General features: G+C 40.5%; 3 protein-coding genes across 7 annotated transcripts in view; 2 read left to right on the plus strand and 1 right to left on the minus strand.

Moving 5' to 3' along the window:
• Positions 1 to 13767, minus strand: part of POP1 (POP1 homolog, ribonuclease P/MRP subunit) — a 40550-nt gene extending 26783 nt beyond the window's left edge. For 4 of the 5 annotated variants that reach the window (XM_059901357.1, XM_059901356.1, XM_059901355.1 and 1 more), the window contains exons 1-5: positions 13686 to 13767; positions 8161 to 8301; positions 6511 to 6678; positions 4638 to 4813; positions 3154 to 3402 (exon numbers count right to left, since the gene is read on the minus strand). In XM_059901357.1, the coding sequence (XP_059757340.1) occupies positions 3154 to 3402; positions 4638 to 4813; positions 6511 to 6678; positions 8161 to 8299 (732 nt within the window). In that variant the 5' untranslated portion in view covers positions 8300 to 8301; positions 13686 to 13767. Of the gene's footprint in view, positions 1 to 3153; positions 3403 to 4637; positions 4814 to 6510; positions 6679 to 8160; positions 8302 to 13685 lie in introns of those variants that run through there. The other variant, XM_059901358.1, reaches the window with a different exon arrangement.
• Positions 1 to 22285, plus strand: part of RPL30 (ribosomal protein L30) — a 451366-nt gene that overhangs the window by 385290 nt on the left and 43791 nt on the right. The window lies entirely within an intron of this gene.
• On the plus strand, positions 13855 to 21792 carry RIDA (reactive intermediate imine deaminase A homolog). The gene is made up of 6 exons (XM_059901521.1): positions 13855 to 14048; positions 16252 to 16357; positions 17830 to 17884; positions 19195 to 19263; positions 20183 to 20238; positions 21210 to 21792. The coding sequence occupies exons 1-6, from the start codon at positions 13984 to 13986 to the stop codon at positions 21270 to 21272; spliced, it is 414 nt and encodes a 137-aa protein (XP_059757504.1). The 5' UTR covers positions 13855 to 13983; the 3' UTR covers positions 21273 to 21792.

A 22285-nucleotide genomic window follows, 5' to 3' on the forward strand; every position in this document is an offset into this window, starting at 1 on the left:
TTCGAAGTAGGGTGTAAAAACTACTGCCTCTAACGGATTATCCCTCCCCAAAACCTACCTAAGGTAAAAAAATCAAAGTAGAATAAGCAAGACAGTAATAAATTCAGCAAAATTATGTTAAGGTTGCTCACTTTGGTTACCTAATTCAGGACCTCAGGAGTACTAAACACTGAGCCTAAAGACACACGTGGCAGTTTATCCCGTATTTCTCCACTGCTCAGTCTTGACCATGATATCCAAATTTGGCTAAGCAATGTGCAAGGAAAACTGAGAGCAATCAGAGTAAGGCCATACCAATTTAAATAAGATGAAGAGAGCTCAGACTGAGCTAATAAAATCAATTACATTAAAGAACTAAAATAATGGTTAATGGATACTGGAAGGTTACTGAGTGCCAGTGCTGGGCTAACTCCTTACATGGACGGCCATTTAATCTTCCCAAGACCTGATGAACCAGGTACTATTGTAATCTTGTTTGACAGAGGAGGACACTGAGACAGAGACTGTTACTTGAACAGAGCCACCATATCATCAGTAAGTGGAGAAGCTAGCACTCAAGTCAGGCTCACTGACCCCCGAACCAACCCTTCCGCCATAGCGCCTTTAAGCAATTTCAGGACACGCAGCAACTGAAACTAAAATTATAGGTAAGGCTCTGACAAACTCACATTAATCAATGCTATCACTCACACACAGAAACCTTCCCAGCAATAGCGATCCACTCTCAGCTGTCAGTGGCAGAGGAACCCCACCAGAGCGTGTACAACTGGGTGACAGCAGAGAATAATGGTTAAGAGCGTGGAACTCTGGAACCAGACTACCTGGGCTCAAATCCCAACTTCACCACTCATCAGTTGTATGGCCGGGGATAAACTGCTCAACGTCTCAGTTTTCTCATTTGTAAAATGGAAATAATGGTAAAACTTACCCCATACTGTTGTTGTAAGGATTAAGTGAGTAAACACATGTAAAGAACTAAAACAGACATAAATTAAGTACTCAAAAATATCTGTTATTACTAGCTATTATTTTTATTACTTAGGACTAATCAAATGTAAAGAAGATATCTGATAACCTCAGCAAAAATTCTGTCCAAAATGAGAAGTAACTATATGTCTGCCTTAAAATTTAAGAGATGACAGAGTACAGTGGAAAAAGCAGAGGCCAGGGGAATCAGCTCCCGACGTAGCACTGGGGAGGGCCTATCTTGCTACGTAGGCCACCAACGAGCTGTGCAGTCCTAGGCAAGTCACTTCATCTCTCTGGATCCCACGCTCCTCAACAGTCAAAATGAAGAATTTGACTATAATCCATGATTTCTGCTGCTGAGTCTTCAAATCAAAGGCTCTTAAAAGGTTCTTGTATTTAGTTTACACCCATTAGGATGGCAATTATCAAAAAAACAGAAAACAACAAGTGTTGGTAGGACATGGAGAAACTGAAGCCCTTGTGCACTGCTGATGGGAATGTAAAATAGTGTAGCCTCTATGGAAAAAAGTATGACGGTTCCTAAAAAAAAATTAAACATAGAACTACCACATAATCCAGCAATTCCTCTCCTGGGTATATACCCAAAAGAACTGAAAGCAAGGAACTGAAGAAATATTTGTACACCCATGTTCATAGCAGCATTATTCACAATAGTCAAACGGTAGAAGCAGCTCAAGTGCCCATTGACAGATGAATGAATAAACAAAATGTGGTATATACATACAATGAAATATTATTCTGCCTTAAAAACGAGGGAGGACTTCCCTGGTGGCACAGTGGTTAAGAATCCAACTGCCAGTGCAGGGGACATGGGTTCAAGCCCTGGTCCGGGAAGATTCCACATGCCGCAGAGCAACTAAGCCCGTGTGCCACAACTACTGAGCCTGTGCTTTGGAGCCCGCGAGCCACAACCACTGAGCCCACATGCCACAACTACTGAAGCCCAAGCGCCTAGAGCCCGTGCTCCGCAACAGGAGAAGCCACCACAATGAGAAGTCTGTGCATCACAACAAAGAGTGGCCCCCGCTCACCGCAACTAGAGAAAGCCCGTGTGCAGCAAGGAAGACCCAATGCAGCCAAAAATAAATAAAATGTAAAAAAAAAAAAAAAATGACGGGGCTTCCCTGTTGGCGCAGTGGTTGAGAGTCTGCCTGCCAATGCAGGGGACACGGGTTCGAGCCCTGGTCTGGGAAGATCCCACATGCCACGGAGCAACTGGGCCCGTAAGCCGCAATTACTGAGCCTGCGCGTCTGGAGCCTGTGCTCCGCAACAAGAGAGGCCGCAATAGTGAGAGGCCCGCGCACCGCGATGAAGAGTGGCCCCCGCTTGCCGCAACTAGAGAAAGCCCTCGCACAGAAACGAAGACCCAACACAGCCATAAATAAATAAATTAATAATGAAAAAAAAAAAAAAGTCGGCCAAGGCCATTCTGCCATTGAAAGATAGGCCCTCTGCAAAGAACAAATTTCTAAACATGTACTGGAAGAGAGAGAAAGCTACTGAATTAGCAACTGACCGGGGGCGGGGTGGGGTGGGGGGGAGGCGCAGGAGAAGATAGGACAGCCAAATAAATACTATTATGCAGCTCTAAAACCAACTGTCCTCTCAAAGAGTTTAAAACAAACTTCCCAGCATAGATGGCTCGCAAATATCTGTGGTGGTGAATGACTGCTGAATGAATCCCAAGCATGACCAACAAGACCCTGCAAGATGTGGTTCCTACTTATTCTCCAGAACTAATCTCGCCCTATGTTAGCCCTGCTCTCACTCTCTTCATCTTCGTCACAATGAATTTATTTCAATCCTTCCCTCCTATCTGGCTGCCTCTGCCTTCACTCACTCTGCCATCTCCTTACCCCTTAGAGCTCAGCTCAGCATCACTTCCATGGGGAAGCACTCCTGTTCCTGTTACGAACGCTCACGGTGTTGTATAGTATTCCCTTACAATTGTATATTTGGCTAATTATTTGATTAATGTCAGTGTGCCCCAATAACTTTAGGCTGCTTCATCTCCAGCATCTGGCAAAATGCCTCTTGCCCAGCAATTATTTTTAAAATGAATAATCTCAGATAGGGCTTTGGCATACCATGAACTAGTCTAAAAGTCTAAATCAGAAAGGGTCTAAATGAAAATAAAGGGGAAAGCAATCGGAAAAGCATACCTGAAGGAGGCAGCGGCTCGTCATGGCTCGATAGCAGGCTCTGTGGCTCTTGACTGTCGGCCTCTCCCCCAGGCAGTAGCCCCACCTCTTGACCATGTGAAATCGCTTCGCGTGCCAGATGTGAGTTTCTAGCCATTTGTTCTTCTTTTGTCTCCGGTTAAATTCTAGCATCCGGTTTATGTGACATCGTCGAGCTTTATGGCACTTATTTTTTGAGTGTTCTTTTTTCTGATGAACTGCTTTCTCTGCCTATAGTTTCAAGAAGACAGGCAGATCCTAGTTTGTAACCATCTCAAAACAAAGTTAAACGTTAGGAATTCAAACAGCTAATTTTAGGTGAAGTGGAGTACCTTACAGACTCCATTAGTTTGCTTAATTTTTTAACTTGGTGATTTCTCCAATGAAAGTAGAGGAGGCAACAGAAAGAGTGAAGATTTTAGAAAAAGGCAAACTTAGGAAGGAAACACAGTTCTATCACTTACTAACTGGGCAAGCTTCGGGGACTGGGAAGATTAGAATGTTGATAAAATGTTCAACACAGTAACTCAAACTTATTTGCAGCTATTAATATTAGAAAGCAAGAAAGAATAAATCAAATGCTAGCTTTGTGTTGATTTTTTTTTATTGTTTTTTAACATCTAAGAATATAACTAAACCCAAAACTTAGGACCAAAGATATAAAAGTGGGGAAAACCTGCACAGTTCATATCACTTAGGTACTGACAGACAAATGCTAAATGCTATCACTAGGAAACAGACCTCACATTAAATCTAGAGAGAACAAAATTCCTGTTCAGTTTTCATTCTTCATTTCTTCCACAGCTAAGCTAAACTTTTGTGGGAAAAACTCTTTTCCATTAGTTTGTGGGCCCCTTAAGAATAAGGACTTTACCTTAATGGACCCTAACCCCACCACCAGCATAATACCAGTACACAGAAGGCACTTGATAAAGAAATTTTGAATCAATTAGTAAAGACATAGGGTGGTTAGACAATCATAGAATGTCCAAGCCAAGAATTTTGGTAAAGCCAAAAACAATTGGACTTGAACAAAAAATTAAATCCAAGTTCAAGTTTTCAACATTAAAAAAAGACAAAAGGCAAATACTAGGCATTGATGCTGCCTTTTTTGACCTTCCAACTCTCAACTGGTCACAACCACAAAGTGCAGAGCTAAAATTACTTATCTGGTAAGAAGGTCAAATTTTCATTTTAAATCTGGCAGGGGAACATCAACTGTTTAACATCATAAAGAGAGAGAGGTTCCAAATGCTGTATTTAAAAGTAGCTGTAATATCCAATGGCCTGCTAATTTTGGAGGGGAGTGGAGGTGGAGGTGGGGAAGATAATGATTAAACCAAAAAATACGCAAAATGAGCATGTTGTTTTTTAGTCTTCATTTTAATAAATTCTGTTAGGTTAATACTTCTCAATTTCCTTTAAGAACCACTAACCTAAACATTTACATTAAGGGACACTTATACCTCTTTCTGGGCAATCTCCTGTAACCGTCGAGGAAGGCGTTTGACATTGTGACTCATGGCTCTTCGTCTCATGTGCCGTGGCAGCGTCTGGAAAACCAGTGAATTAGAAGATTTCTGGGTCACTGCTTTCAACATGGCACTGATTTCAGCAGCTCGAGCTTGAGCAAAAGTAGAAGCTGTCGAAGAAAACACCACCATCATTAAAAACTGATCTTGGGGCTTCCCTGGTGGCACAGTGGTTGGGAATCTGCCTGCCAGTGCAGGGGACACAGGTTCGAGCCCTGGACTGGGAAGATCCCACATGCCGCAGAGCAACTAGGCCCGTGAGCCACAACTACTGAGCCTGCGCGTCTGGAGCCTGTGCTCCTCAACAGGAGAGGCCGCGATAGTGAGAGGCCCGTGCACCGCGATGAAGAGTGGCCCCCGCTTGCCGCAACTAGAGAAAGCCCTCGCACAGAAACGAAGACCCAACACAGCCCAAAATAAATAAATAAAGGAGTTCCTTTAAAAAAAAACAAAAACAAAAACAAAAAAAACTGATCTTGAATTGACACTTTTCCTGGTAGGTTTCAGAAGGAAAACAGATTTGAAGCACATGAGCTTCCAATTCACCCACTACCCTAACTCCTAATAGATTAACACCAATAGTAGTTATTTCTGTTATATGATTGTGAAACTAAGGATTCGGTTTTACTTTTCTAATCAGAAAAAATTTAGTTAAAAAATAAGGTAAAAAAGAGTTTTTTTTAAAACAGAGAGCTGGGCTTCCCTGCTGGCACAGTGGTTAAGAATCCGCCTGCCAATGCAGGGGACACAGGTTTGAGCCCTGGTCCAGGAAGATCCCATGTGCTGCGGAGCAACTAAGCCCATGCACCACAACTACTGAGCCTGCATGCCACAACTACTGAGCTCATGTGCCACAACTACCGAAGCTCGCATGCCTAGAGCCCATGCTCCGCAACAAGAGAAGCCACCGCAATGAGAAGCCGGCGCACCGCAACGAAGAGTAGCCCCCGTTCACTGCAACTAGAGAAAGCCTGCGTGCAGCAACGGAGTCCCAATGCAGCCAAAAATAAATAAATAAAATAAATAAATTTATTAAAAAAAAATAAAAACAGAAAGCTACATGCAATATAATCACAACCATTCTTAAGTGTAATAATCCCACAAGAAAACAAAGAAAAAACAAAATTTTAAATGATTTTGACTCCAGGGGATTTCTTCCTTAATATTTCCTGTTTTTTTACAAATATGTGACCATACGTATTTTTAGTTTTCTTTATTGAAAAATAGACTATTTTTTCTGAATAATAAACAGAGCACTGGAGAAATTTAAGTGAATTCCTCCAAGAAGGCATAAAGAAACACCAGAAGGCACGCTTAAGGTGTGTACAAGGAATACAGGGTTACCAGGTAGTGAGGGGTGAGCGTGAAGGGGGGTATTGGGAAATGAGACTGGAAAGGGCCTGGAGACAGGTACTTACAGGTCTTGGCTGCCCTCAGAGTGCGTTAAGTTGGGTTTTATCTTTGGACATGCTGTGCTGAGGAGTGTGGATGGTGGTTTATATTTTTTAAAAAGGGGGGAGGGGGTGGCAGAGACGACTTTAAGACAAAAAGGAACAGTTCACAAATCAGAACCTCTAAGAAGACAGTAAGAGAGAGGAGGGAGCCCGAAGGAGGGAGAGCTAGCAGGCCCAGGGAGGCGCTGGCCTGAGTCCAGGCTGGAGGTGAGACGCGCCCATGTGGACGGAGGGGAGGAGAGAGACGGGGAGGCAGGGCCAAGGCCCCGGCAGAGAGAAGGCATTAGAAATCTGGCTGCAGGAGAAACAGAGCTCCCGGTACAATCAAACTTGGCTTCCGTACAAATACCTACCGGTTATATACTTGGGAATCTCCTGAGAAGTGCCCTCGGGACCTGCTTTCCATCCTCCCTTTTTTTTAAAGGTTACCCTGGAGGAAGACTGCTCCTTCGCATCAGATTCAGCCAGTGAATGGTGGGTCGTTCTGGTTTGCCGCTGTCGTGAAGTTCCAGAATGAGGCTCTAGTACATTTTCAAAAAAGAAAACAGAAAGAAAAACGTCACTTTTATCAGAGATAAGGATTAGAGTGTTGGGTGAAAACTGATCAGGTTTTTAATCCTGCAACCACCCTGTAAGTGGCTATTACTGTCCTCCCCTTAAGGAGGAGGGATCTCAGGCAGGGAGGTGAGTTGACTTGCCCAAGGTCACATAGCTAGGAGGCAGCACGCTAGCTAATCATGTCAGTGTGACACATGAAAGAACCTTGGGTATAACAGATATGAGGGAAATTTTCTCCATATAAATAATGCAATGTGGCTTTTACACCTAAGCTCCCTTAAATACTATAATCCACATGATTTTGCATACTCAGTCTTTCATCATAATTCTCTGTCACACTCAAGTTGAGAGCCACTATGCTAAGAAAGAAATAAAAGCAGAGTCTCTATACAAATGTCTAGGCATTCAAACCATTCTGACTTTAACACAATATCTCTATGAATACAGGGAAAGATCAGTAGAGAATTTTACAGCCTTCCTGTTTATTTCTATGGCAGTGATAATTATAAAGCCCCTATAATCATGAAACATGTTGCAAGGTCTGTCATTGTGAGGTTTAAATGAGATAATGTGTGCTACAGCTTCTCATTGGCACAGTGGGCATCAATGTTGGATCTGAATCAATTTTCTATTGCTGCCTGATGAACAGCTATCCCCTTCATATCACTTACAAGGTTCTAAAATCAGCACACAAGTTAAACGCAGATAAGATGAATGTACTGCATTTCTTTTAGGAAATATAGAAGTGTCATTTAATAATAACTGTTAAGGTACAGATAAAATATATCAGCTCTAAAATACCTACAGCCAGTTCTCATTATTCCCAGCAGTTATGTTCTAGAAAGTCACAGCCAACACTGAACTAGTGAACACTGAACCACTGCTCCTAGAGAAAATAAGTATGTATCTATGTATGTATGTATATATACATCTCACAGAGATTATGATCTTAAATCGTAAGAGCAACTCATCCTAGTAGATTCTACTTCCTTTCTCTTACAAAGAGAAAATGAGGTTCAGAAGTGTTAAGTGACCTGCCTGAGGCTGCCCCACAATCGGAATTCAAACCCCGGTGAGAGCTGGAGCTTCTTGCACTACACTGCCCTGTCCCACCAGTCTCCTTCCTCCGGTCTTCTCCGTAAGAAGCTGAAGCAGGAAGGCACTGGGAACCTCCACTGGAAATACCCACGTCAGGTGACTCAAAATTTTTCCCACTCTTTGCACCTCCCCGAATGACCATCAAAGTGCCATGAGTACTAAGTTTGGGGTTACAAATTTAGCAACTAGGTGAATTTGCAAATACAAAACTTGCAAATAATGAGGGTCAACTGTATCTATTTTTAACTCAACTCTTTTATCATTTAGATTATGACTATCAAAAGGAGCTGACAAGAGCAATCTGATCCAAATGGAAGTATGTGTAGAGAGCACCATGTATATCTTACCTTTTTGAGTCTGGAAAGGTTTTCCACCTCCATTATGGTACTTTACACCACTATCAGCCACAAAGCCAGAGGATAAAGTCACATTGGTGGGCTGGTTTCTCATTTTCTTAGCATGTTTCCTTTCTTTTGCATTAGACATTTCTGGAAAGAAAGTAATAAATTGAGTACAGGGAGAAGGAACTTCCTTTCAAAAATAAAAATAAATGTAATGAATAAATGTTCATGTGACTCAAAATTTGATTCTTCAATATAATAAATCTCCATTTATTATAGCTGGATTAATGATATCAAAATGTTATCATGATATTGATCTACAGCAAAGACCCCAAGCCCGATTCAACAGAAAATAATAATTTTGTTTTGCACTGTCAAATAATTAAGTCACATACCAGTGTTGACACTGCATAAAGTCTGTTGGAAGAATGAAAAATGAAGTGTGAGATAAGATCCCTATGCCACGGTAAAAAAAATTAAATTAGCTAAACCTGTTTATCAAAACTCTTAGGTGAAACGAGTCACATGAATCAATGAAATATGGGACACACTATTCAGATATGGTAACCTCACCAAAAACTGAACATAAATTACGGATGTTTTCATTTCTACTGCTGAGATGAGGCCAGCTGTACCTTTAATTTAGAATAGCAAAAAGATTTCAGCTTGAAGTAAGAAGGACAAAGGACAAAAACCTAGTGGAGCCTGATTACACAGTAGTTTCTCAACTCTCAAACTCAATGCCCCCCTTCTTTTACTGAATAGTTTGAACACCTGTTTTCTGTTTTTAAATGAAATTCATTAATTACATAACCTACTAGACACATAACTTTTATCAAAACATGTCCTACAATATGTGTCCTCATTGTGATGTAAAGGAGAACTAAAAGTAATTCTAATAAAATAATATCTATTTTCTGTATGTAAATATTTCACCATAACTAGATGGCATTATGAAATAGAGATATTTTCAACCCAGGGAGATAATCACTGACACAGGCACCAACACAGGCATGGGCACAATCTGTAGAGCTGGAGAAAGGTCCTGAAGCCCCCATGCAACAGTCATTAACTCTTTCCTTGATGACTGTAGGGAGGTCAGACACAGGGAATGGTCCTGCAGGAAAAGGGGGACACTAGGAGGCTGGGAAGCTCAGAGTAGCAGAACCAAGCTATTCTCCAAGCATTTAAATGTTTTAACACTAGTCTTTACTCATACCTAAACATAGAATTACATGTCTGGGGCTTCCCTGGTGGTGCAGTGGTTAAGAATCCACCTGCCAATGCAGGGGACACAGGTTCGAGCCCTGGTCTGGGAAGATGCCACATGCTGTGGAGCAACTAAGCCTGTGTGCCACAACTACTGAGCCTGTGCTCTAGAGCCCGCAAGCCACAACTACTGAAGCCTGTGCGCCACAACTACTGAAGCCCGCGCACCTAGAGCCCGTGCTCTGCAACAAGGGAAGCCACCGCAATGAGAAGCCCGTGAGCAGCAATGAAGACCCAACGCAGCCAAAAATAAATAAATAAATATTTTTTTTAAAAAAGGATTACATGTCTGCAACAGCTACAGAGGCAAAGTAATACCGGTGTGTTGTACTAGTACCTCTAAGAGAAGGTAGTAATGCCACTGGCGACATAATTTCCCAAATTGGTAAACACTCTTTGGTAAAGTACAAAATTTTTTAAAAAATCTTGCCTAATTTATTGTATTCCTGGAAAATTCAGTGTATATTAAATCCATGAAGCCAATGCTTTCATGCAAAGCAGAGTCAGGTACTGCACCCTGCAGGATGGCTAACATCCCTGACCCCTGCCCAGTAAATGCCAGCAGTGTTACCCCAATCATTATGCCGACCAAAACACCCGCACAAACTTTCAAATGCCACATCCGGATTTGCACCACGTCCAATAAGTAGCACTGAATTAACTACCTTCCATTCACTTACCACCTTTCCAATGCAAGACTTCATGCAAAATTAAGAGTAACCTATGTGGCATAGTGTTTAAGAGCCTTCACTATCTTCCTTAACACTTTTTAGTTGTATAATCTTAGGAAAGTTACTTTCCCTCTTTGAGCTTCGGTCTCTCCTTCTATAAATGGGAATAATCCGCAGGTTGCTATGAGTGTTAAATAAGGTAATGTACATAACACAAATCATGGGGCTTTGCATAAACTAAGGGCTCAGTTTATGGTAGCACTTATTCTTAAATAATGAATGAAATAACAGAGACTTATGTCATTTCACTTTCTCACTCCATTCTGCTTTGACCTAAATGAAAGACAACCAGATCTACACCCCAAAACATTTTTCAAACTAAAAAATATGTAGGAGGTCAATGGAGTTCTACAGAGCTTGTTGGCTAGTGAAGGACACGATTCAGATCAGTCTGTATTAAGAACCATTCAAAATTATCCTACAAAACAATTTAATCCACCTGCTTGAATCAGAACTTGCCCAGCAAAACAGAGCACTACCTGGGAACCCTGGGTGGGACACCAGGGTTAGGGTAACCTTCAGAAGTCACATCTCTGAGCTTAGGTTCGAGAGCAAAAAATTAGCAGATTGAACTAGCAATGATCCTCAAACAGTTCTGACAGCAGGAGAGAATGAATATAGAACACATCCTTATCAAGTCTGAGAATTTAGTTTAAAATAGCTTCCAGAAGGAATCTTAACTCTTACCTTAACATTCATGTGAATTTTACATCTACTCCTAATAGTCACAGTTTGTGTTTGTTTTCATATCCATTTAGTCAAAATTTTAATGAGCACTAAATATGTGTCAGGCTTTATAAAGTGTTTTCTCCCAAATCTTCAAATTGGACATGTCATGTTTTCTCATACAGCATATGATCCCCTGGTTGATCAGACACACCCTTTGGTAGAGTGGACTCTGGTTTGAAAACCTGGGGATTAAAAGGGTTATGTCTGATTTCTTTCAATCTAAAAAATTGGTGACTCAGACTTAATATAAAGTCTGCCTTACGAATACAGGTATGTTGTTTCACAAGAAATATTTTACTCAAGTTTAATTATTTGTAATGCTCCAAGAAAGCACCTTATTTAAAGAATCATATGGTGAACTGTTTTGGAAGTTACAAACACCTCCTAATTATCCAGTTTAATCAAACTTAACAAGCTTTTGGGTACCTACTATGTGCATAATAGCTTTGGGCTGTGCGCATACCAAAGTAGTACACGGATGCGGCCTCCTTCCTTAAAGAATTAGTCATCTCAGGCAGCCAACACTTACTGAGAACTTCCTGTGTCAGGCACTATTCCCCATGCCTCACTCATCCAGTCTCACAACTCCATGAGGGAAGTACTAGCACTATCCTCATTTCATAAATGAAGAAACTGAAGCACAGAGAGGTCACACGAAGCTTGTCGTTGTACTGGGATTCAAACCGGGCAGTCTGGCTCTATTCACTATTTTTAAAACAAAGAAAACTTGGGGACTTTCCTGGTGGCGCAGTGGTTAAGAATCTGCCTGCCAATGCAGGGGACACGGGTTCATGCCCTGGTCCAGGAAGATCCCACATGCCACGGAGCAACTAAGTCCGTGCACCACAACTACTGAGCCTGCGCTCTAGAGCCCGCAGGACAGAACTACCGGTGCCGTGTGCCACAACTACTGGAGCCCACGTGCCTAGAGCCTGTGCTCTGCAACAGGAGAAGCCACCGCAATGAGAAGCCTGCACACCGCAATGAAGAGTAGCCCCCGTTCGCCGCAACTAGAGAAAGCCCGTGCGCAGCAAGAAAGACCCAACGCAGCCAAAAATAAGTAAACAAAAATAAAATAAATTTAAAAAAAAAAACTTAAAGAATAAGACCACATATAATAAGGGACTAAATTTTGCAGTATAGCACAATAGGAAACTGGGTAAGGGAAAGAAAAAGTGTGAATCTGCAGGAAAAGTCAATGAGAAAATAGGATTTCACTAGTTGGAACTTAGGGAAGAAAGTATTCAGGAATCTGCTTTGTGAATTCAGGAGTGAGGATGCTGGATGACTAGACTAGAACGGGAAGAGACAGTAGAAGGGGATAAAACTGAGTAGGCAAGGGGAGGCCAAAACTCTAAACCAATGAAAAAGCCAGAAGTTGGAAAGCCAAAACCTTAGCAGTATGTAGAACAAAATGAGGGGGAATAACGAGGATTTTCTCATATCCCGTTTCAGAAGCAGGGTAGGGCAGGGATTTTGCCAGTCTTTTTCACTGCTGCATCTCCAGGACCTAGCCTTGCACAAAGCAGGGACTCAATATATATACTTGTTGAATGTACATGTGCATGCATAAATGGAGTGAAACGTGCCTATAGTGCGTATATTAACAGTAAAAAATATTTAGCCAAGTGCCACCGCTTCTGATACAGCATGACCGAATATCTGCCAAGAGAACAGCTCTGGGGCCATTTGCTGCACCAAGACCTATAATCTCCTACCTGAAATCAGATCCCAGTCACTAGGCTTCTGCTGAGATAGAAAGGGAACGCAAAGACACCTTGAAAATCTTGGGGAGCTCTCCCAGAGAAGGGAGCATGGGAGGGGGGAGGTGAACAATGCCCAGGTCTCACTGTGGTCCCCTCAATGACCCATCTTATTCCTTTAAGATGTGCAAGCCTGCTCCCAGGACGGCCTCTGCCCGGAGGGGCAATGCAGAGAAATGACAGACACAGTGGGCTCGGTCACAGGGGCTGAAGTGTAAGTAGATGAAGTAGGGGGTCCCCGGAGAAAGAGAACCAGGCATGGATTTCTTGACATAAGAGAAGCCATTTTTGGCCCAAGCCATTTGGTGATCTAAGCCTGGCCACAGTGCTTGCCTTTAAACAGGTCTCCGTAAGTGATCTTAAGGGAACTAAAGAACAAACGACTGTTATCAGGCAAGAGAAGTAACAATAGTAAAAATCAGTTGTAAACTCCCATTTCTATTTCCATGACAAAGGTTAGCCTGAAGCACTTTCTTGAGCTGTTTTGCATAATCTGAACCCCCTCGGGCACTCAATCACCAGGTCAACAGAACCTAACTGATGATGATGTTGACCTTTCTTATGACCCTCTTGGTTTCAACTAAAGCTTGGACACTGTTGACCTTTGCCACAATTCAATGCTGAATTCCCCTCTGCTGGAGCCCCTTCATGAATATGCATGTATCCTTAGCTTAAAACTTCCCCAATTTTTCTGTTGGGGAGATACTGCTTTGGGAAAGATCCCCGGTGTTCTCCTTACTTGCAGCAAGTAATAAATCCTTCCTTCTCCTGATCTTTGTCTTGGTTGGTTTTTTTGGTTTTGTTTAGTTTTGTTTGTCTTGACACCCACCAAGACGTGAACCCAGTTCTTGGGTAACAGAAAGAGGTGCCATGCAGGAAGAGGGGCCCCTGCGCAGGCAGCAAGAGAAGAGTAGGTCAGCTGGGTGTGAGGGAGAGAATCCGAGGGGAGCCCGGCCAGTAGTGACGCGTCGGTGGGGACCGCCACACACACTCTCCTATACTTGCGAACCCTGGGGGACGCCAGCCCCCCACGACCTACCTGCCGGTCGCTCCGTGTTCCCAGGTCAGGATGACAACGTTCTACCACAGTCCCCGACGCGACGTGCACGGCGAGAGAGCTGGAGGGCGCATGCGCCACTGTGACTGCGGCCTCCACGTGGCCCGGAGTCGCACGGAAACTACAACTCCCAGAATGCCGAGCGAACTCCCCCTCCCCCGCCAACCAGCGACTCTTTAAAGCAGGGATTCTAGCCCCAGCTGTTTAGACACGTGAGACAGAGTAGGAGCAGCATACGGGGAAGTTGTCTCCGAGGGGCGGCAAGGGAAAAGGATTAGCCATGTCGTCTTTGATCAGAAAGGTGATCAGCACCGCGAAAGCCCCAGCGGCCATTGGTCCCTACAGGTACAGGAGGCCTCTGGGAGCTGAGAAGGATGCGGGGCCGGTGGGGTCGGAGGTTGTGGGGTCGGAAGTTGGGGGCTTGGGCCAGTCCGGGTCCGAGCTGCGGCGGGCCTTTGGGGTTCACCGGGCAACCTCATACAACATGCTGAACCCGGAAACGGAACCCGGGAAAGCGGGAAGCCCACCGAGAGACCCACTATGTGTTATAAAATTATCAATTTTGTATTTAAAATTATAAAGAAAAAAGATAACGGTCTGCAAATCAGGGGAAATGCCATGAAATGAAAGATAGGAAAGTTGGGAGCATGTTGGAAAACAAACTATAGGGAACTAGAAAATTAGAAATGAGAATATCTTGTTTTCTAAATAACCGTGAAATCGGGTAAAACAAATTTTACATCTGAATTTAAATTGATATTGTTTTCTTTATCAAAAAAATTTTTTAAACATTTAATGCCATTGAATTTGTACCTTAAAATGGTAAATTTTATTTTTATATAAATTTATTTATTTATTTATGGCTGTGTTAGGTCTTAGTTGCGGTGCACGGGCTTCTCATCGCGGTGGCTTCTCGTGTTGCGAAGCACGGGCTCTAGGCGCTCGGGCTTCAGTAGTTGTGGCGCACGGGCTCTAGAGCGCAGGTTCAGTAGTTGTGGCGCACAGGCTTAGTTGCTCCGTGGCATGTGGGATTTTCCTGGACCAGGGCTCGAACCCGTGTCCCCTGCATTGGCAGGTGGATTCTTAACCACTGCGCCACCAGGGAAGTCCCTAAAATGGTAAATTTTATGTTTGATGTATATTTTTTATCACAGTTTAAGAGAAACAATGGCGGGGCTTTCTTTATCCAAAAACGAATAAATTGCCTTTGAAGTTGATGTGTTTGGCTCTCTTTCAGGTCTCAGTGTAGCTTATGCTTTTTCCTGTGATCTTATCCTAATTCTGATATTTAGTATCCTCATTACAGAAATAATCAGTTCCAAAAGGAAGCACTTTGCAGAAAAGTGTACCCTCACAGGTGGATCCTTAATTGACCCTTCAGCAGTGATTAACCTTGTCTAATTACTTATTTTCTTAAGAGTGCTCTTGGCATTGCTTTCTTTTGTTTGTTTTACAGCTTTATTGAGTTGTAAGTTACATATAAAATTAACCATTTTAAGTGTAGAGTTCCATGAGTTTGGATAAATGTATCGAGTCATGCGCCTACTACCACAATCAAGTTTTTGAACATTTACATCACCCCCGCAAACCACCCCCCCTTGCAAAAAAAAAAAAATCCCTCATACCCGCTTGTGTTCAATTCCCACCCCTACCCCTGACCCCAGGCAGCCACTAATCTACTTTCTGCTGCTTTTTTTGTTTGTTTTTTCTAGAATTTTATATAAGTAGAATCAAATAATATGTAGTCTTTAGTTGGATCTATCCGTGGGTGTTTTTTAATTTTTGTTTTTCCTTTTTGCTATCATGAATAATGCTGTTCTAAATATCCATGTAAAGTCTTCGGACATATTTCTTTTGAGTAGTTGTCTAAGAAAGAAGTTGCTGGGTTGTATTTTTTTTTTTTTTTTTTTGGCCGCGCCTCGCAGTTTGCGGGATCTTGTGTCTCCCACCAGGGACTGAACCAGGGCCCTCGGCATTGAAAGCGCGTCCTAACCATTGGACCGCCAGGGAATTCCCAGTTTAAATTTTTAAGAAACTGCCAAACTATTTTCCAGAGTGTGTGTACTATTTTGCATTCGCACCAACAAAGTATGAAGGTTCCAGTTTCTCCACATCCTCATCAATACTTGTTACTATCAGTGATGCTTTATTGTGTGTGATGGTATCATAAGTATGGCTTTGGTTTGCATTACTCCTTCACTTTTTGTATGTCTTCTTTAGTGAAGTGTCTGTTCAGATCACTTGCCGATTTTTTACTGAGTTGTCTTTATATTATTGAGTTGTAAGAGTTCTTTATATATTCTGAATGCAAGTCCTTTGCTAAATATGTGTTTTGCAGATATTTTCTCCTAATCCGTGACTTGGGCTTTCATTTTCCTAAAGATGTCTTTCAGTAAGCAAAAGGTTTTAATTTCAATGAAGTCCAATTATCAATTTTTTTTATTTTACATTTTGTTCTTTTTGTGTCTTAGCAAAGAAATCTTTTAGCATTGAGTTTTACATTTTATATTTATGTTTTACATTTATCCTGGATTTCTGTTCATTGCAGTCAGGCTGTGTTAGTCGACAGGACCATTTACATTTCAGGACAGCTAGGCATGGATCCTGCAAGTGGACAGCTTGTGCCAGGAGGGGTGGCAGAAGAGGCTAAACAAGTGAGTCATTTTCCACATTTGAAGTTCCCTTCTCTACTCCTTTTTAATACTGAGTATTAAGAATCCATTTGGCTGATTTGTTTATTATAGAGATAATCAGATAAGTACTTTTTAAGTTACTGGTTGACTTAAGACAGTTTTATGTCAGTAGAAAGTTGGAAATGTGATGAATCATTTAACAACCAAAAAAAAAAAAAGATTTTACTTTCCAAGGTGACCTTAAACCTGAATTATTGGATATCAACTAAACTTATTGTGGTAATGATTTCACAGTATATACATGTATCAAATCATCATGTTATATACCTAAAACTAATAAATGTTATATGTCAATTATATCTCAGTAAAATGGGAGGGAAAAACCCTGAATTATTGAAAACATCTTGCCACTTCCACATGGGTTGGGAAATTGTTTTATCAGGGCCAATGACCTGCAAAAAAAAAAAAATCCACCACCACAAAAGTAAAAGTCAACATTTTGTTAGAAAGAGAAATATCGAAGGTTACATGCAGTACATTTTTTTAAATAAGAATGGGAGATATAATTCTAATCCAATAAATGGAATTAAATTATAATTTAATACATTCACTGAGTCATTTGTAATATCCAAAGATAGAAAACAACCTAAATGTCCATCCATGAGGAGCTAGTTAAATAAATCATGCTAGATCTGTACAACTAAATTCATATGGAAAGATCTCCAAGATAAATTATTATATGATAAAATAAAACCAAGAGGCAGAACAGCATGCACAATAAGCTACCATCTGTGTGTGTGTCTAGGGATACATACATTTATGTTGGTACAAGCATTGACTGTCTCTGGAAGGATATACAAGAAACTGGAAACAGTGGTTACCTTTGATGAAGGAAACTGGGGAGGGGGAGTAAGGGTGGAAGACATCTTTTCACTGTATATGCTTTTTTATAGCTTTTGAATATTTTGTCATATCTATATATTACCTATTTAGAAGATTAATTTTTTTAAATCATCAACTATTATAATGTGACCAATCAAAGTGGAAGAATGAATTGAAAACTAATAAAAAGGAAAAAAACCTTTTTAAAATCAGATGTTGCTTTAAAGAAAACAGGTTTTAATGCTTACTAGCTCATACTTATCCTCAGAGTGATATGGAATTAGGAGCCCCAGTAATAATTTCTGTTTTAGCTTAGTGGACTTTGGCTGAGAATTTCACCATTCTAGCACTGAGGAAGAGACTTCAGTCTTTTTCCTCCCAAAAGGAGGCAACTTCTCACTGTATTTCAGAAAGATTCATTCCATTAAAGAAAACCAAGAAGCAATTCACTTGTATAGAGGTGGCCTACAAAGAGTAGAATTTCCTAGAAAAGGGAGATTTTTCTGCAACATAGGCTATTTAAGGAGATATTAGTAAAGATGGTTAATCGAATTGAATTAAAGCTTCAATGTAGCATCAGTGCCTTAGGCCTTTCTTACCTCTGTTCACAGGCTCTTACAAACATGGGTGAAATTCTGAAAGCAGCGAGCTGTGACTTCACGAATGGTGAGCAACTTGATATTATTTCACATTTCTGTTTGATATTTCTTTGGTCTTTTTGAAGAACACATGGCATCCAGTAATATGTCATGCCATATCTTTGTTATTTGAAGTTGGTTTAATTTCAGTCCCATTTTAATCAAGAGAGTCCAGAGCCATATACATGATATCGATGAAAAATTAATCATTAGTCAATCTAAGAAAAAAAATGGAAAATTTTATTTGACCCAACCTGAGGATTATAACCTGGCAGACTTACAGAAACATCAGAGGACTGTTGCGAAGAGGTAAGGGGAAAGACCAGAATATATATGATTTTGGCAAAGGGGTACATGCAATCAAAATGGCACACATCTTGGTAGAAGGTTACTGCTGTTCTCGAGGAACAGATATCTTAGTTAATGGTTTTAGTGCTTCTCTTAGTATGGGAACATGCGAAAAACTAGCTTCATAAAATTTTCTCCTGAAAATATCTGAGGGCCGGTACTGCCAGTTTTCCCAGAGCACAAAGTGCCTTATCCTGATCTTTTCCCTGAATTCCTTTCTCAATGTATTGTAGGTCAGCGACTGCAGTGGCTAATGACTTGGTTCTTGTAGAACTGGATGGTGGGCAACATTCTTACTTTACAATCCCCTCTCTTTCGATCTTAATTTCAGCCAAGGTTTGGGAGGCATTTCGTGACCACTTTGTCCTGCGGTGCTAGAAATGCTCATTCCCAGGTCAGGCGAGGATTTCGTTGATATGCCACTCAATGTGCTATTAGTGGACTAAAGCTCTGTTCATAGTAGCCAAAAGCCAGGAAATGATTCCCTCTTGTTGCTTCTTCCCATATCTAGAGTTACACTATTATAATCATTGATCCTGTAGAACTATATTTTAGGTGAATAATTTCAAGTCATCTAGTTATTATTTTTATTGGAGGCTCAGTCACATTTGATAATGCAAGAAACAATAATCTTGTAAAATAGGCAGAACACAAGTAATATAGCTAGTGACATTAATAAGGTCATAAGTAAGTAATGTTATGTTCTAAGGGGTTACATGGCTAGCACCAGCAGAAGAAGAACTGAACGTTATGGTTGGGCAGGTATTTCTGTTGTTGGAGGGGTCCAGCTAATGCTCAGTGCAGATGCACACTGCACACTAGAGGGGACAGAGGAGGACTAAATGGGCAGAGAAAAAATTTTTATGTTTAAATTTTTCTTGTCTTGCCTTAAAATATGAATTTTATTTCATCAGTACTATTTTTCTAAGTAACGTTTTGGATTAGACCAAATAACTAAATAAACCTAATGACAATGTATATATCTCCTAGTGGTAAAAACAACTGTTTTGCTGGCTGACATAAACGACTTCAATACTGTCAATGACATCTACAAACAATGTAAGTAATTTGGCTTTATTGCTGTTTTCCATTTTAAAAAGAAATATATCTATTAACCTTAATAAGTGTCCATTATGAATTAGGAATGTTGGGAGATGCTAAAGAAATGGTCATAGATCCTGTCCTAAAAGAATTAATAGTCTGATTAGAAACACACAGTGTGCCCCCCATGAAAACATCCAAGATATTTCTATTGCATTCCCTAGAACAACATACTACAACCGGACAAATCCATTTCCCTAAAGCTTAATTTTGTTACACCCTTCTCAGGCTTTCTAAGCCCTCCTAATCATTTTTCAACACATAGATTGTATTTATTTTCGCTGTGATAAGATCTAGCCACCACCTCTGTTCTACTCTCTCAGAATCATTAGCTGGTTAGTTAATATTTCTGTGCCTTGGTTTCCTCATATGCAAAATGGGGATAAAACCTTATAAGGTTGTTGGAATCTTAAATGAGTTAATACAACATGTAAACATGTTAGAACAGATGCTGGCACGTTGTAAGCACTCAGTAAGTGTTATCTGTTATTATTAACATTGCTGTCCTAGTGGGGAAAATGAGTATCCCTACCACCTGGTGAGATAAGACAAAGGTATAACGCGGAAAAGGCATCATTACTTATAATTATCCCTTTAAAAACAACCTCCTTCATGTCAAACAAGATCAAAGTGTCAGAGTATGTGAGTATTTTCATTTTTTTTCCCAGAAAACTAAGATATTTTTTTAAATATTAAACATCATGGGAATCATGGCAAAGTATTTTATCAAACAAATGTAAGTATGAGCTTCTTTTTTTCCACGTCGCTTATATCTAAGAACTGACACATATCTGAAGCACTTACCAGATTCTTGATCCTGCAGTGTTGAGTTTCAGCATAGTATCTGAAAACTAAAATGAAATTCTTTTAAATTTAGATTTCCAGAGTAATTTTCCTGCAAGAGCTGCTTACCAGGTTGCTGCTTTGCCCAAAGTAAGTACACATTTGTCTTAAAATTAAGAAAATTAAAAATCAAGGCCACACATGGACATGAACACAACGGAATCAGAGTACTTAAATTGTGAGAAAAAGTAAAATAGCAGCTGTATTGTTTTACTGTTACTTAGAGACTATAAATTGAGCCAGGTCTGTGAGTTCTGCAGTAAAAATTTTACTTTTCTATCGTATAATAAAAAATCTAGGGAATTCCCTAGCGGTCAGTCCAGTGGTTAGGACTCTGCGCTTTCACTGCCAAGGGCCCGGGTTTGATCCTTGGTCTGATCCTTGGTCGGGGAACTAAGCACGCAAGCCACGCGGCGTGGCCAAAACAAAAACAAAAACAAAAAACAAAAAAACACTAGACCTTCTATTAGAAAAAATCATCTGAAAACCAGTGGCTCACAGATTTCTCACCATTCCTACTTTGGTATTCTAGTCAAACTAGAAGCTCTTCCTATGCCCCTCAGCAGCACAGTATTTCTACCTATAAAGAAGCAGCTCTCATGGACTTCTGGCAGTTTTCCACTAAAGAAACTTATCTTCTATGAGTGGTATTTTTGTTGCTTTAATTTGTTGTTACTTGGAATGATCAGTATCATCAAATTTATTAAGGTATAGAATGTGATAGAAGGAGCTCCGAACTTGGAGTTATAAGACATGGGTTTGAACCTATGCTGTTTAGTTTTGTGTCCTGGGATGGGTTAAACAACCTTTCTAAGCTACAGTGTATCAATCCTCTGCATTGAGAGAACCCCTGATAACAGAGCTGCTGTGGGAATCACATAAGCTAACATAGACGAACACATTGAGCATGGTAACCTGGCCTACTGTAGATTCTTGGTGCATGTGCCCCCTCCTTTACTTCTTTGATAAGTTCAATGTTAAAAATGCATATGTTAAAAATTGCGTATGTTTTTAGTAGGTATTATGGCTCTCTCTTAATTTATTCATTATTTTCCTGACAGGGAGGCCGTGTTGAGATTGAAGCAGTAGCTGTCCAAGGACCTCTCGTGACAGCATCACTCTAAGTGGGCCCAGTGTTATTTAGCCTGGAATTTTAATAATGTTTTTAAATTAACATCTTAATTTTTACAGTATTTGTTGGAAAGTGTTAAGGTTGACTGAAATATCTGAAGTTATTATGGAAATACCATATAATAAGGGGAAGTGAACATGAGTTGAAGATTAATGATGAATCTAGTTACTGATGTTATAAATTACACTTCTGTAGCACTCATATTACTGGATGTGGGAAAAGAGACACACATTAAATAGTTACTCAGAAAAATAAAAGTAAAGGGAAATAGCATGTAGGAAAGATGAGTTACTATTCCTGAGAAATAATAAAGAGCACACCTAATTCAATTAAACTCTATTAATTTAATGATGTGAACTATTTAGTTCTCATATCAGATACATGATTCTGCTTTTACTTGAGTAAAATTAAAGCATTTAAGTTTGAATGGTAGAGGTAAAGGAGAAGAAACTGGACCAAATTTTATATGGATAATATTTTTCTAATGGAAATAAAATACCATGCAGATTTTCCTTTGTGTGATTCTGTTCACTTATTTTTTAACAGTTTAATGTATACACTAAACCCTATTACCTAAATAAAGGTGGGGGAACTATGAGGTTTAAATTCCAACTTTTTTTCTCAAAGCTTACTTCTGGCTTTACATTTTTACACCGTGGTAATAAGGCTATGTATAACCATTTTGTGTTTGTTCTTTGAAGTCTTTTAACATTTTTAGAAACTACTAAATGAATACCTCCTTGTTGTAGAATAAATTCCAACACAGAATTATGTAGATTAAAAAGTAAAAGTCCCAGGACTTCCCTGGTGGTGCAGTGGTTAAGGATCCACCTGCCAATGCAGGGGACACGGGTTCGAGCCCTGGTCCAGGAAGATCTCACATGCCATGGAGCAACTAAGCCCGTGCACCACAACTACTGAGCCTGCGCTCTAGAGCCCGAGCCAGAATTACTGAGCCCGCAAGTCACAACTACTTGAGCCTGTGCGCTTAAATCCCGTGCACCG

The sequence above is a fragment of the Balaenoptera ricei genome, chromosome 17, assembly GCF_028023285.1.
Source record: "Balaenoptera ricei isolate mBalRic1 chromosome 17, mBalRic1.hap2, whole genome shotgun sequence".
In the NCBI taxonomy this organism is placed as follows: domain Eukaryota; kingdom Metazoa; phylum Chordata; class Mammalia; order Artiodactyla; family Balaenopteridae; genus Balaenoptera; species Balaenoptera ricei.